General features: G+C 36.8%; 1 protein-coding gene across 2 annotated transcripts in view; it reads left to right on the forward strand.

The window, feature by feature from the left end:
• The window catches only part of COL9A1 (collagen type IX alpha 1 chain), a 70,591-nt gene that overhangs the window by 22,614 nt on the left and 31,845 nt on the right, over window positions 1–16,132 (forward strand). The window contains exons 11-20 of one of the 2 annotated variants that reach the window (XM_030007473.2): window positions 1,486–1,539; window positions 2,150–2,185; window positions 7,533–7,556; window positions 7,875–7,928; window positions 9,647–9,700; window positions 11,423–11,455; window positions 11,559–11,615; window positions 12,334–12,387; window positions 13,661–13,714; window positions 16,038–16,091. In XM_030007473.2, the coding sequence (XP_029863333.1) occupies window positions 1,486–1,539; window positions 2,150–2,185; window positions 7,533–7,556; window positions 7,875–7,928; window positions 9,647–9,700; window positions 11,423–11,455; window positions 11,559–11,615; window positions 12,334–12,387; window positions 13,661–13,714; window positions 16,038–16,091 (474 nt within the window). Of the gene's footprint in view, window positions 1–1,485; window positions 1,540–2,149; window positions 2,186–7,477; window positions 7,557–7,874; window positions 7,929–9,646; window positions 9,701–11,422; window positions 11,456–11,558; window positions 11,616–12,333; window positions 12,388–13,660; window positions 13,715–16,037; window positions 16,092–16,132 lie in introns of those variants that run through there. The other variant, XR_005933531.1, reaches the window with a different exon arrangement.

The raw sequence follows: 16,132 nt of genomic DNA on the forward strand, positions 1-16,132 counted from the left end.
ACGTTAGTATTTAGATCTTATGCCAGGAGGCAGGCAAGCTTATGTTTAATTTATGTAAGTGGTAGAATACTTTTATAATTTTAAACGTCAAAAATAAAGATTATATACAACGAACTAGTATATTAGACAATATTGCAAATTATGTAAATGAAAAAGCATATTTATGGAAGATTGCAATACTGTTAGAGGTTAATTTTTAATTTGCTTTTGAAAAGAGATTTAGTGGGCATGGATCTGAAATAGCCTTTAGTTAAATTTTTCAAATTTCAAGTCTGTAAGAGGAAATGGGCTTGCCATGAGTGGTATCTCATACCACTTAATTTTTTCCTGAAAACAGTAAAGGACCGCAGCCCATTTGTACATGTCAAAAACCCATAAGCAGATCTTTAAAAATCATTGCCTCCTGTAATTTTCACTTAAGGTCTGGTTTTGTTTTCCTTGCCAGAATTCGTAGTAACACAATCAGGTGAAACAGAACATTTTAAACTCAGCTCAGCTTTTGATATTTGTTCACACTTGCATATTCCCTTATATTAGTGGATGAGTGAAACTATATACTAGAATACTGTGTTCTGAAATGGTGAACCTTTTTTATTTTCAATTGAAGAGAAAACATGGGACCTTGTTATACTCCCACTGTGCATTCAACTTTTAATTAGGGTTTTAGATTTATAATACCTTCTTCCATATTTAATTGGTGAGGCAGTTCTGACTTTTTAAATCTCACTTTTCTTTCACAAACTATTTCAGTGTCATGTTTAATAGACTGAGTAAAGATACTGTACAGTAATTGCCTGTAATGATCATGTAAGCTTTTGAAAGCAAATTATCAGAGAAAACACCCCTTTGGGTCAACACTAAATTGCTGGAAGTGTACCAAAAAAGAAAAGTATTGGACGAATGTAAAAGCAAGGCTTTTCTTATGGATATCTGGAAATTTCTAAGCCATATAAGCTGGTTAAAAATTTGGAAACAAAAGAAAACAAAAGAACTCCAGAGGAATTCATAGTTATAATATCATGATTGCTTTTTAATTTTAGCCAGATAGACAAGTGTGGTTCAAAGACTAACCTCAAATCCATCCCGGCAGCTTTGTTGATTTTTTTTTTTTTTTTTTTTTTGGTCAGTGAATGGTTTATTTGAAATGGAAAACACTGACAGTTGTTTTCAACCTGAGCCGTGAACTAAATTCATCAATCTCCCATTAAGACGAAATAAGATCATGTGAAATCACGTGTTTAGTTTAATTGTGATTTAAGTGAATAATTTCTGAAGGACATGTATCACAGGCACTGATGTTTGTCACCAGAAGCTAGTACTTGGAACTTTCTATCTGTACATGTAAATAGGCATTTGAATTGTAAGTCTCCTGCAGTTACTTATGTCATTTAATAGCTTCATTACTCTATGTTTTAGAATGTTTTCTGTTGTGATTAAGAAAACCATGTAACCTTTTCATTAACATTGTATACATTACTTCCAAAGGGATTCACAGGACCTGATGGCTCACGTGGAGTCACAGGACCAAAAGGACAGAAGGTAAGAACAAAATTATGCATGAAATTATGGGATTTTTTTTTTAAAGCAGGATTTTTGTTTGTCTCTATGCAACTAATGAGATGGTGCAGCCTTTCTTACAATATTAAAACATCTCTAGAATACAGACCCATTGGGCCCTTTTCACACAGTACAAAGCAAACTTTCATTCCCCCAGCCAGCAGTAAGGAATGGTGGCATTACATTGATGACATTAAGGTTGAGCATCTTCAGTAATGGTGAGGCTCTTTCCATCTTGTTGTGCTGTAATTATGTCATAGTAATACACAGTGGGAACCAGAACAGTGAAACCTGACTTCATCAGCAATCAGACAAATGAAATATACATCAGAAGTCAGAGTAACCAGCCTGTTTGAATTTCTTTTTTTTGGTGGGTGGAAAAAGGCCTAAGGCTGTATCTTTTTAATATTGAGAAAGTCTTTCCTTTCTGTCAAGTCTCACTGAAACCAGCATAGCGTTAATGAAGTGAATAATACTTGCAGAATATGTCCACTAAATGATACCCTCCAAAAGGTGAGAGCATCTTCCTGTATGTTGTTTACAAAGCTTTATACTGATGCCTCTTGAAAAACTCAATTTTTATCTTTTAAAGGGTGAGCCAGGACTGCCAGGTGCTCGTGGACTTCCGGTAAGTAATACATTTAGTATATGAAGAGACTTTTTAGACTTTAAGTATCAATATGAAGGATTCTTACAATTAAATGTAGTGAAGAAAAGCCAGAAACTATTTCTGAGGTTTCAAAGAACTCATAAGAAGGAACCTTTTTGTCTTTGTATCAAAGTGTGCAGATATTACTGAAAGGACATGTTTGGTTTGTATGTAGAAAAGAAAGGAGCATGTGTGATGTGGTCACAAGTTTTGGATGCATACCGTTGTTTTCTATCTCTTTGTGAAAATGCTGTAGAGACAGGAGAGCCCATGTTTTATTTGCATAAATTAGTCTACAGTTATTCCTGTTTCAGCTCCTTGCCATGTGTTTAAATGGGATCACTGAAGTGTAAATGCTGTATGGGACTTCCTGTGCTGTTCCATATGAAAATGACAAAATATGAGAAAGGACATGCAAAGAGTACTGTTCCAGTTGGCATGCAGATGAATTTAACATTTGTCTTTGGGGGCTGAAAATAATTGTGAATTTTAGGAATTTTACAGGGTTGAAGAAGTGAATGATGGTTGGCATGTAGAGACATAGATTATATAGGAAACCAGGAAGAACCTCAAGGAAAATGAGTCATGGAACAAGATGACTGGCATGAAATTGTAATAGGGCTGCACATAATTAAAATTTCATTAAAAATTAGGTTCATTTTGGAGAAATTACTGGAATTAAATAGAAGAGGTATTGTATTCTGATATAGCACTCTGTCCTAGTTTCAGCTGGGATAGAGTTAACTGTCTTCCTAGTAGCTGGTACAGTGCTATGTTTTGAGTTCAGTATGAGAAGAATGTTGATAACACTGATGTTTTCAGTTGCTGCTAGTAGTGTTTAGACTAAAGTCAAGGATTTTTCAGCTTCTCATGCCCAGCCAGCGAGAAAGCTGGAGGGGCACAAGAAGTTGGCACAGGACACAGCCAGGGCACCTGACCCAAACTGGCCAACAGGGTATTCCATACCATGGGACGTCCCATCTAGTATAGGAACTGGGAAGTGGGGGCGGGGAATCGCCGCTCAGGGGACTAGCTGGGTGCCGGTCGGCGGGTGGTGAGCAATTGCACTGTGCATCATTTGTACATTCCAATCCTTTCATTATTGCTGTTGTAATTTTATTAGTGTTATCATTATCATTATTAGTTTCTTCTTTTCTGTTCTATTAAACTGTTCTTAACCCGTGGGTTTTGCTTCTTTTTTCCCGATTTTCTTCCCCATCCCACTGGGTTTGGGGGGAGTGAGTGAGCGGCTGCGTGGTGCTTAGTTGCTGGCTGGGGTTAAACCACGACACACTCCTTGCTGTGAAATTCTGTGTCTTTGACTGTGTCTTTGTATTTTTGACCCTGTCCCATTAACTTTCATTAAATTTATATTAAACAATCATTTTGATATTTGGCCAGAGAGGAAATGATAATGTTATTCTTGAAGACATTACATTATAGACACGTTCAAACTTATGATGAATCATTCTATGATGTGGACATTTACATTTAATTTTCATGCATACTGTTTCTTACCCAAAAATCTGGAAAAAGGTAATACTTTTATAATGGGTGGTCAATCTGTAGACTCAATATATGAGCTAAATTTAGTCACAGAAAATAGCAGAACTGAGGTAGCTTCTAGGTAGACTGAAAGCCCTCCATTTTTCTGTTAGGGATTTGAGGTTTTTTTGTTTGTTTGTTTGTTTGTTTTCATTTTTTGCTGTCAAGTAGATGGGGAAATATTTTCTGGGTCATTTGCAATGCATTTTAAAATGTGTAGCTGGAATGAAGAGATAGCTTAACTGTCAGATATGTTACTCAGATGATGTAGAAAAAAGCGTACATGAAAAGAACTACTATGGGAGAGGAAAAAATGGGGAATTAAAACTGAATTACTGAAACACTAGGTTAGAATACTGTAGTATTTTAGCCTGTCAACTGAAATAAAAAATGACTTGGGGAAAATATACATGATTTTACATCACCATTAACAGACTAACGTGAGAACGAATAATTTAAGAGCCTTCAGAAAAAGTGGGTGTATAAAATATACATAAACAAGGTTAATCTCAACTTAGAAGTGGAGATGTTACTAGGGGGAAGCAGCAAACTGGGCTAACTTGTCAAGGTAGAACGCTGATTCTGTTCAGAGCAGCACTTACCTGGTTCAGGTCTTTTGTGACCATGTTTTGAGACTGTAAAAGCAATGAATCTGAAGAGATTTTGGACCATTTTTCAAAGTTGAGTGATTTTTGTTTGCCCTGAGACTTCGGCCTTAAGGTGATAACGCTTCAGTGAACCTCAGTAGGGATTGCCTTTGGAGTTGTTCTGCCTCTGCTTAATAAGCCACTGGACCTTGTATTTAAAGATGAATCTGCAGGAATATTTATAATGAGGAAATGAGAATTCTTAGTTATTTAAAGGTAAAGAAAAGATAGATCTACTTAGTCACCTTGTGTCATGACCCTTGTAATTATTAAGGTTCAGATTAATCCTTAGACCTCACATTTTAGGAAAAAGCCTAGTGTTTGATTTTGTAGCTCCATGGTTGTTAAACCATATGTGCTAAATCCACATGGAAAGACTAATGCTCAGAATAAGTCTCTCGGGGAAATTCCATTTATGGAGGCTTTCCTTTTGATGAATGGCTTTAAGCTGCTGAAGAAATAAAGCAGTCAGTGGAAGTTTCTCAAAATGGCCAATGCTGGTCATCCCACCTTTAGTGAGATTAAACTTGGAGTAATTAAACCTAATTAAAAAAAAAAAAAGTAGGGTAGAAGTGGTAGTGCAGGAGTGTGATGGTTCTAATTCTCAGATTCAGAGACTTCTTGAGAAGATCTTACTACAAACATGAAGTAATGGGTCTGTTGAACCTTTGCAGGTCTTTGGTTTGATCCATGAGACCTCATTTACTAGAAACATAGTAAGCACGTGTATAAGTCTGCATAATAGTTACGTGATTAATTGAGTATTTAGGTGTAATTATGCACTACTTTAATTCAGTCAGTGGCCTTTTGCAAGTGGGCTAGTCTCTGGATGGTTATCCAAAGACTTCATTTCTCACAAAACCCCCTTGCTTAAGTTGTTAAAAATGCTCAGTTCAAACAGAAGTCAGAAGCCTTGGCTACATGGTTAATTAGTTTCAAATTATTATCACTGTTTTTCAAGCTCATCCAGTGGAATTTATTGGCCAAGTTAGGACTTCAGGGTAACTGAAAGAAAGAATATTAAGTGTCTAAAGTTTTATACATAACATTTGCTTTTCTGCTCCTGTCACCCTTTCTTCCCCAGAATGTATCCTGGCAATCTTCAGTTTTCTTCTTTTACTCTCCCTTTCCTCTATTTTTTCCTGCTTCATCATTTAGTTTTAATTTACTCCCTTTGTCTCACCTCTTTTGCGGATAGTCTCTCAAATGACAGATTCACAAAATTAGTAGAATACTTCTGATTCATTCAAGTAATTTACCACCAAATATGCTGATGTGTCTGATCTGGCCCTGGTAAATGGACCTGGAGCTGCTACATTCAGTGCATGTATTGCACCCTTCAGTCCATTCTCTCTAAGTTCCCTCTAACTTTTCTGTTAGCTGATAATATTGCTAGTGTTTTACAGATCTGACATATGGGTAGGATTGTGTGTATTTAGTGATAGAGAAATTGAAAGTATTTTAAGGTCTACTAAAGCACAGCTTCTGGCACAGGGTACACATACAAATACTGGTATGTGACTCTTCGTGGTGGATGGCAGCAGGTCCGTGCTGACAATGGGAGGTACTTACCAGATCTACAGGGTAAGTGTCTCTGAACCAGGTGATTACAGACTGTGGATTACTGCCCATGCCCGTGCACTCCATGTGCCCTGTGGGTCAGATAAGCACCTCCAAACAGGCAGCAGGCATCTGGGGATGTAAGACTGGAGTCTCAGGCTGTGTGGAGATGCTTCCCCTTTAGGACACAGACAGAGGCTGGAACATGGGCAACTGGTTGGGATCGTTAACTGCTCTGTGTAGGTCCTTAGTGGCTGATAGCCCTGGAGCTCTCAACTCCGCAACTTGGTCCGCTTGCAGGGAGTTTGTGGCCAGAAGGGTGGAGAAGCTGGGTGAGGGGGAGGCATGGGCAGCTGGGGGACAGCCCCTGCTTCTTGGAGTCCTAATTAGGAGGGTGAGGAGATGCAATGGAGTGGGCAGAAGGGGAGACTGGCTTCTCCTGGGCCTGTGTGTGGGCTGGACACAATAGCTGTAGCTGCTTTTGGTATCACCGACTTTCCTTGACGCTGTTAGGGGCACGTTAGCAAGGGGTATTCCAATGAGAACCTGCAAGTAGTCGGTTTCCTTCTTTCAGAGGCAGATGATATTATAATAGCAGATATGTGATGCAGTGAAAGTTTGGTTTGTATAGTCAAATGTATAGACATGTATAATATAATGAATTGCAGCAAGGGAGCATTAAGTAATAGCAAAGGAATTATGTAGGTCATGCAAGGTGAAAAAGTTTACTTCCTGCTGTGTGTTAAATGGTTCAAACGGAATGACTCTGATAGAAAACTTGATATAACACAGGGAAAATCTCAAGCATCTAAAGACAACCTTGCTGATACAATCCTGGTATGATATTCTGTGGCTTTTAAACTCCACTCAGCCCAGGCGCTTTATTACATCAAATCCCCTGAAGATTTAAGTATTTTTGTGGTTTTATATGCCAGTGGTTCATACACATCATTGACACTGTTCTCCATAAAATTATGCATTTGCTTTAGTAATGCAAGACTGAGGGATCTGTTTTCTTAAGAGGGAGTGTATTGTCCAAATAGGCAGAAACACATTTTTATTTTGGACACTTCTCATTAAAATGATTCAGAGCAATACTGATGGAAAATGTAAACAGGAGCAGTTTGGTGTTGTTTCTGATTACCAAAAAGCGCTAGTTTAATGCATTTAGACCTGGTGGGAAAAAAAAAAAAATCTCTTATTATCAGTTTAAATGCACTGTTAGAAAGAAATGATTATAGCATAGACGTGTTTATCATGGTACTTGATAATTAGCTAAACCCAAAGGCCTTAATGTCTTTATTCCTTTGTGGAAGTATATGTATTTGTATATATGTGTAAATAAATGCTACTGCAAAGCAACTTAATCAATAATTTAATTTTTCTCCTTATATCGATTACCTAATAATAAAATTGATATTTAACATTAGTTAAACAAGTTTTAAAAATGATTTTGCAGAATCAAGCATCAGGTTTTTTTGTAGCTTTTTATTCCAAATACTCTGTTCTTGGCAAACAGCTTGAATAGGTGTGGAACTCTCCCCCCATTTCTGACCTTTTTTCATATTTCACAGGGCAAGGGGCTTCTTGGACCACCTGTAAGTATCATTTTTGTAATTCATAAATACACTGTTTAATGAATCTGTTTGTTTAAATATTCAATAAAGCTATTATACTGTAATAAAAAGTAATTCAGTGAAAAAAAGAGACTGTTTTAGTCCTGATGTTCTATGTCTATTATGTGTGCTTTCTTCAGCTACTATTGAGGTTGCTTAGGTCTGTGGTATATGGGGCAAGAATACTGGTGTCTGAAGGCATAGTTTGTTGTTCAAGAGAATTACATATTCTCATGCCTTGGATGCTTGTTATGGAGGTATTGTATGGTTTAAAAATACTATTTAACTTGGTTGTTATAGGGTCCAGCTGGTGCAGCAGGACTTCCTGGGGAAGTAGGTCGTGCTGGTCCACCTGTAAGTACTACTGTGTTTGCTAAAAATGTAGGTTTATTCAATTCCTAGAAGGTACTTATGGAAAAAATGACTAATTGCTGTGCCATCTAAACACTATTTGGGTTATAACACTGCTCAAGAATGTATTTTTTTCCTCTACAGTTATCACTGGTAGAGGAAAGATTGTGTTTGAAGCGCATCAGAAATAATGAACAATGAATAGCACAAAGCCAGGGCCACCCATTAGATGAGAATTAATTGTTTTATATAGTGTCCCATACTGTACTTCTCATCTTATTCAAGGAAAGCCAAAATCAAAAAGCAAACCCGCCAGAAGTACAGGAAATGTAAAACTTAACATTACATGCAGACCTTTAGCTTTACTCCTGTCTTCTCACATACACATTATGGTACATGACCACATACTGTTTCTGTTTTCCATTTCTGTATCAGTGAACGTGGCCATTCAGTATTTCTCCTCAGTCTCACTTTAAGTGTGACCCCATCTATTGACCTTACTGCTAAACTGTGCACTCAGTTTCAGCACACTGTCATATTTTGACTCCATACGTTACCACTGAAATGCAAATTGAAACCAATTGTTAATTTTTTACTTGAAATCTGAAATAGCATTAAAATTTTTTTTAATGAAGCCTACTTTTTAATGCATACCTCTCCCTGTGTGTTGTGCTCAGTCATATAAATGAATTAAAAAAAGAATATTAAAAACTGCCAATTTGTTTCAGAAGATGATCCATCTAGTGCACTGTCTTGTCTGTAGCAAAGGCAATAATAGATACCTAGGGAAGTGTACAGGTTATTTGTGAAAAGACATTTTTCTGTCCTACTGTCCCACATTCTGGCAGTTGGCAGTTCAGAGACTGGCTGAATCAGAAATTGCATCTATGCTGCCTTTTTCAAAAGCTATGTATGAGCCTATCTGCCATTAATGTAGTCAGTGCCTTTTTGAATCCATATATAGCACATGCCTCCACAACACATTGTGATAACGAGTCCCACAATGTAATTATACATTGTGTAGAAAAGAAATACTCCTTTTTAGTTTTTTTTAAACCTATGGCTCTATAGCTCATGCATTGTGAGGATTAGTGAATAATTTTTCTATATTCATCTTGTTCATTTCATTTATGATTTAATAACATATCAAAAATGATATTGAAATGACTGTATTAAGTTAAAAGATGGTCCTTGTCAGAATATTAGATTTATTTTAATTAAAAGGATTCAGAAAAAATAATTTGCAGGTGTTCTGTGTTGTCTTTACTTCTGAAAGCATTGGACATCAAAACGTCACAAACAGGAGAAGATTCTAACTTGGTAAATTCATCTTGGGCTCTGAAAAAGGGAATTTTTTTCCTCTCTGTGCTTTGAGCATTTTTGCCAGTTACTAGGATTCTTTTAATTCAGAACTTAATTAGCAGTTATAAGATAGAGGAGTGCATAGATGATCCTGTGGTTAGATGTTTCAGCTTTCTAAAGCAGATGAAAACTTATTGTTTGTTTGTGGCTCCTATTCCACAGCATGGCTTCCATTCTACTAAAAAATCATTTTTCCCATTCTACTATGGGAGCCATGTTGTGGGTCAACATTTTAGTTGGCTACCTCACCTGTCATTCTGTATTTACTTAATTTCTCACTGTTGTGGTGTGGTATGAATATGTAACTGGTGGTTGTCATTTTTACTATGACTCAACAAAATTATTTTACCCTTTTTTAGGGAGATCCAGGAAAAAGAGGGCCACCAGGGCCACCAGGACCACCAGGTCCTCGGGTAAGTGATTGCCTTTAATATGTGCTAATGTATGAATTATGTATTGTTGCTGCTTGAACAAAACTTCTCCTCAAGTCCTACAGCTCAATACTGACTTCAGGATTTCAGCAGGCTACATTAGTTCATAATGTGTAGAGGCTTGTGTTCAAAGCCTGAGAAACAACTCATTTAATCATATCAACATTTGAACTTCCATTTAGAAAGCAAGTTTCTAGTCTTTATGGTTATAAAAGATAGTTTGAAATGCAAACTGTGAAAACTTCTGTCATGATGTCTTCCCATTTCTGCAAATGGTCTGAAAACTGTAACTTTTACAGGTTTTAAACTTCCCTGTGAATTATAGTATTACTGTAAATGTAGTCTTTCTTGGGCCTCACCGGTAGGACTTCAGCAGAGGTAGACCTCTCTGTTAGGAGGAGAAAAATTTAATATTTGGCTCATGAGCCAGAAATATATGCCTCCAGGTGGGTTAAGTTCTAATGTCTTTCTTGCAACTGGGCTGACTACTTGCAAGGGATAGTAGAAAGCTTTATACCAGTGCTTTGCCTCTCTAGGGGAATGGTTATCTTCTCTGAGCCTCTTGGGAGGAGGGATGTGTGTTATGCCTTTGTCTTGTGGCTATTTACCTGCCCCGAGAGATAAAACGGAGCGCTTGGCAGACACATCAGAGGCTGGGTGCTGTGAAATGCAAACTGCTGGGAAATGTGTCATACTAACAACTTTTTAAAAGCTGTACTGTTCCTCTGCTGGACAGACCCTAAATCCATATGCTTTATTTATGCCATGTTTCTTGTTTTCATGAAAGTTGCCAGAGATTTGTCAGAGGCATTGTAAAAAATGTGAATGGCAAAGTGGAGAAGAGTATTTAGGAAACAAGTAAAAACAAATTCTCAGTAATGGCATATGCTGCTTCTATTCCTTGACAGTTTTGTCCTTTTTAGATTTCTGAAGTGCCACCATCCCACTCCAGTTGATGACATTATGGACCCAAACATACCCTCAGCTTTTTTAAAATCCTTCTGTATAAAAGGAGACCAGCTCATTCCTTAAACTCCCCTGTGCTTCTCTCTGAAACAGTGTGCTCTCTCCCACTGGGCTGTAGAGAATCCAGCTGCTGCTGTGAAATCACATTTCTCCCTGTTTTGTCTCATAAGCCTCCCATTAGCTTCCATCAAGTATTTGATTTAATATCTGGAATGGTCTTCCCCCGACTGAGTCCATCTTGTACACTGATCTCTTAGTTTATTGCAATTCCATTAACTGCCAGACATCTCACTTGTCTACCAATACTTGTGTTGTGGGAAGATTATTTTCTCTGTAAAGATCTGAATCTTTTGCTGAATGGTAGTAAGTTGGAAAAGTAAAAGTTATCCTTATTACAGAAATTGTCTTGGGTTCTGTTGGAAATTCATGAGGTTTGGATATATTTGCTCTATATTTAATAGAAAATATGCATTAGGTAGCTTAAAAACCAATAGAAATATTTTGTTCTGCAAAAAAGTTGATCTAAGTTAGAGGACAGGATTTTGCAGGTACCTGCAATCCTACAATAAAGTCCTACAGTTTAGGTGCTTTTCATGTCGGAGATCCTTTGGTTGATTATACCTCTGATTCCAGCTTCAGATAGTAGTATTTTCTGTTTTGTCTGATGCCTATATTGTCTAATGAGTCAGGTCTGGTTATTTCTCTTTTAGTGACTTTGATTAATTTCATCTAATTTAGGGAACAATTGGCCTGCAAGATGGTGACCCGTTGGTAAGATAGTTTTCTTTTTTTTTTTTTTTTTTTTTCCTTTTAAAGTAATCTCAGACAACCATATTCAACCTATGTGGTAGTAACTATGTGGATGCTTTTCCAGTGTCCCAATGCTTGTCCACCTGGCCGCCCAGGACATGCTGGCTTAATGGGAATGAAGGTAAGAGAATCTGTTTGTTCAAGCATTCCTTACAGAGATACTGTCTCAAAGCACTAGGGAGGGTAATTGCTAGCTTGACAGAAGGGCAGTTTATTGTTAATTTCAAAAAACATTGCATCAGTGTGGATGTTTAGGGTTATTTCAACTCTTGACTGCCAAAATAACCTCTTGCTGAAATCTCTTACTACTGCTGTAATCTTCATGGTAAAATTTATGTGTGGTCCTGAAAAGATTAGAGTATGTGAAGGATTGCTTTGTTCACTTTCTGCACCATTTGTAGTCTGACTCCAGAAACTCTAAATATTCTCCCAAATAGTCTTTTTTCCTTCTTTCTCTCTTCCTGGGAGACCTGTAATATACTAAATTGAAATGAACGCTTTCTGAGTCTCATTTTAGCTAAGATTTTTTTTTTTTAATGTATTCTTTGCTGGTTTCTAGGAATACTGTTGGCCTGAGGAAATTGTTATGGGGTAACATAAGAAAAAATACTAACCTGTCTAGAAATACAGCCTTGTTAGATCCAGGAGCAGATCTTTTTGAACATGGTACTTAATATGTGGTGTTAACTGGATAGGTGAGGAAGCAGTGGTGAATGGGGATTGCAGAGGGAACAGCAAGATAGTTCTGAGGAGTCTGCATGTGTTTCGCAAAACTCAGTATTTTAATTTTGAATAATCTCTTAATTATTTATTTATTATGGTTTTTACATTTCTTTTAGGGACAGAAAGGTTCAAAAGGAGAGTCTGGTGAACCCGGAAAACAAGGTTATAAGGTAAAAAAAGAAAAAAAGAGGAGAAATTGCTGTTGTTTTTAGCAAGCTCATAGTAGTTTAGCCTCTTCATCAAAAACAGTATTATATTTTGTTAGAACTATTAATTGTTTTACCAGAATACATGAAGAGATACTACATATCATAATGCTCCAGAGTAACCAAAGGTATATCTCTATTCTTTATTCACTTGTACTTTGTATTTATTATGATACAGCAGTCATACTCCTCTTGCTTTTTATTTTGATCATTTGATTTAATTATAATTATTATAGAATTCATGGCAAAAATTGAAGTAAAATTTATTAATTGGAAAACTTCCAAACATTTAAATCAGAAGAACTCTGTGGATTTTCCAAGTAAATTGTTTTGTGGCACAGATGAGTAGTAGTAACAGGAAGAATGAGAGGGAAAAATGTATTTGAGAGGGAAAGGACACAGTGCAAGTTCATAGGCAAAGAAAGATTATAACTATAGTAAAGAGGCCAAGTCCGATTCAGCTTGAAGACTGAAATGTGAACTCTTTTAAGGTGTTTCATTTAAATTAACCTTGTTTAATATTGAAATATTTGTAAGAAAAGTTCAGAAGATTTGCAGAGCCTTGGTCCATGCTTCAATGGTGGAGGAAAAGCATCAGAGAAAAGTTTTTTGAAAAAGCCCTGCTCTCTATTCCTAAGCATATTGAAAGGAATATTAATTTATTAGAAACAGCTTGCCTATTTTTTTCCTGAATGTTGAGCAGTTGTCTTATGCTCCAAAATCCCTTTTTGCAAATTAAACTGGCAGTAAGTACTGTCGTTCCATTAGCATGCACTATCATTGTATGAGAGAGGTTTGACCAGATAAGGCATTTTTCCATTTTAATTTTCAAAAGATTCTGAAGCGCAATGTGGTATTGTGATGCAGGGCTACTAGCATATCCAGTCCGTTCACATGTATGAGTATACCTTCATTACACTTTTAGTCTAAAAGAACAAGAAAACTAGAGAGATTAATGTCAAGAAACAAAGGAATGACAGATTAAGAATAAAGTATCATTATATTCTTCTTTATACTGGGGTTGCTTTGAAATTACCCTTTTGACTAATAGTTGAATGGAATGTGAACCTAAATGAGTATCTGTCTACGTTCTGAGGAAGTAGTGTGACTTCATTTGGATTTCCTTCAAGCAGGACATGGTGACAGAAAACAATAAGTAGTAAATATACCTCCTACGATGAGAGAGCAATATGCATGGTGTGGATTAGCTACAGATGTATTCCTTTTGCTTTCCCAGGGTGAAGAAGGGGACCAAGGACCCAGTGGTGAAGTGGGAGCTCAAGGCCCTCCAGTAAAGTATTTCCTCTTAAATAATGTTACCCATTTGCTTTATTATGTCATATCTTTTTTTATTCTTTCTTATTGTAGGAAAACAGATATTATAAAAACTCCACACACCTTTCTCTTTATTCTGCCATATTGTCTGTGAGTGAAAGTAGAATTATTTAAGTCCCTCCAAAAAGCTACATTATCACTTGGCACAGAGCTCTAAATAGTTGTATGGAAAGGCTTATTTTAAAAAGTATTTCATGTCCTAAATTTTGTGTTGTGCTTAGATTGTGCAAGTAGTTGGGGTTTTTTTTTGGTTTGGTTTGGTTTTTTTTTTTTTTTCCTTGGCCTTCCTTTCCATAATTTTGATAATGCTGACTTCATCCTTGCAAAGCTAGTGTTTGTTTAAAACATGGTTAACTGTGAAATTCAGGCTTAGGTAAGACTTGAAGATGAAGTAGCAGCCACTGAAGAACAGATTTTTCTTTTTTTATTTTTTTTTTTAATCTTTTTTTCTTGAGTTTTTTGCCTTTTTGCATGCCAAAGAAGCATCCTTCAATCACACCTATGATTTTTGTATTATTTTCTTGTCCTGCTTCACTTGACTTCTCTGTTCTGGCACATACCGCCTCAGCTTGTTTCCTTGTGAGGAGCTCTTCTTATGGTTACCACAGCTGAACAGGCAATAGGGAAAAGAATAAAGGGGTCATTCTAAGTAAGAGAAATAGGCATACACATAACACATTTAATTTCTATAGTTTATATTCTGATGGAGTCTTAGGCTTTTTTGTCCTGAGGTGTGAAACTATTTCTTTAATGCTAGTGGTGTCCAGATGTGATATTATACAGGAGCTTACCTTGATGCACATGATATCCAAAACCTAAATTACAGAATTCTCTATGAACATAAAACAACATTTAACTTGGTTTGGTAAAGTTCTTCAGTCACTGTGAAATAACACAGTAGAATTAAAAACCAATTAGAGATTGACTTTCCTCCCCCCCCCCCCCCCCCCTTTTTTTTTAAATGCATTACTCATTTCACTTCGCTGTTTCTTATTAAAATGTAGGATTCATAATATGCAGAAAGTGATGTCAGATAGACAACGTATGGAAAAGGGGCTAGGCAATGTGTTAGAGGCACAGATGGAGAGGCTGTATACTGTGTTGTATTTTCTTGTATGTTTCTTACAGAAATGAATGTAAGGCTCAGATCCATAGAAGGGATTAGGAATCTGGTCTCCACAGCAGCATCCAACAGTTTTATGTAATGCATTGACAAGAAGACTTGCATAAGATAGCCACCTCTGGGAGAGGTGTTGCTTTTGATAGAAAGTAGTGGGTACCGCAATGTGCCTACTTCCATCTCTCATCTTGGAACAAGGATTAGACTGTGGGTCTCTCACTTGTTGGGCTGCTGTAGTCACTGTTGCATTATTGTGATTTTTCTCACCTTTGGGCTGACAAAGCTTTATATGTTCTGTGCAAGATTCCATCTAACTTTGTTAGGAGCAAGTAAAAGGGCTACCCATCTAGAGTGTGGTCAAGGAGTAGGTTTGCCTATGCTGCATTGAATTGCCTGTAGCTGTTTCATTAACACAGTTATAGTGCATTCTTCTTGTAACACAGTTGTAGTGCATTCTTCTTGTTGCAGGACAAACGTGTTATGACTGAGGCTTTGGTGTCTCTGCAGAGAGGAGACATGCCATGTAGTTTCAGTCTCTCAGGAAGAGAAAAAATTAAAGCCAACTTTGCCATGAGACTGTATTTTGAAGTGAAGTGATGATAGTTATGATGATACATCCTGCTGCACTGGGATGTCTACACAGTCCAGCCTCTCGGGTGTGGCAGGCATATAAACCTAGCACTTCTATTCTCAGAAACCTTGCCCAATTTTGTCTACCTCTAGGGTTCTATAAAGTCTGATGGTATCTTTCTCCTGCATCTGTCCTATACCCCACTTAAGACAACTTAGCACTTTTGCAAATCTGGCCTTCATGTGTTCCTCTCACACAAGCTGCACAGGGAGAATGCTTCAACTCTGTGGTAATCAAGAAGAGAAATCAGTGTGATTTTCAGTCCTTAAGGCGTATTTGTGGTTGTAGCATTCAAGTTGATAGTTTTGTTATTATTTTAAAAAGTCTTAAACTAGTAAAATATCAAATTACCATATAAATTAAATATTCTAATACAGATGTAGCTGGGCTTCTCCTTTTATACTATACTAAGAAAATAGTAAAATAAGCATAAAGAAAGCATGTAGAACTCTGAGTCTTCCATCTGAAAACTAGGACAGTTCTGATGAAAAGATTTAAGCATAATTTGAATATACTTTTCATTTTCAGGGCATTCTAGGTATCAGAGGTATAACTGGTATAATGGGACCTAAAGGTACCAAAGTGAGTATTAACGTTTCTTTCCATAAAATGGCCTGGATAAA

Source organism: Aquila chrysaetos, chromosome 2 (genome assembly GCF_900496995.4).
Source record: "Aquila chrysaetos chrysaetos chromosome 2, bAquChr1.4, whole genome shotgun sequence".
In the NCBI taxonomy this organism is placed as follows: Eukaryota; Metazoa; Chordata; class Aves; order Accipitriformes; family Accipitridae; genus Aquila; species Aquila chrysaetos.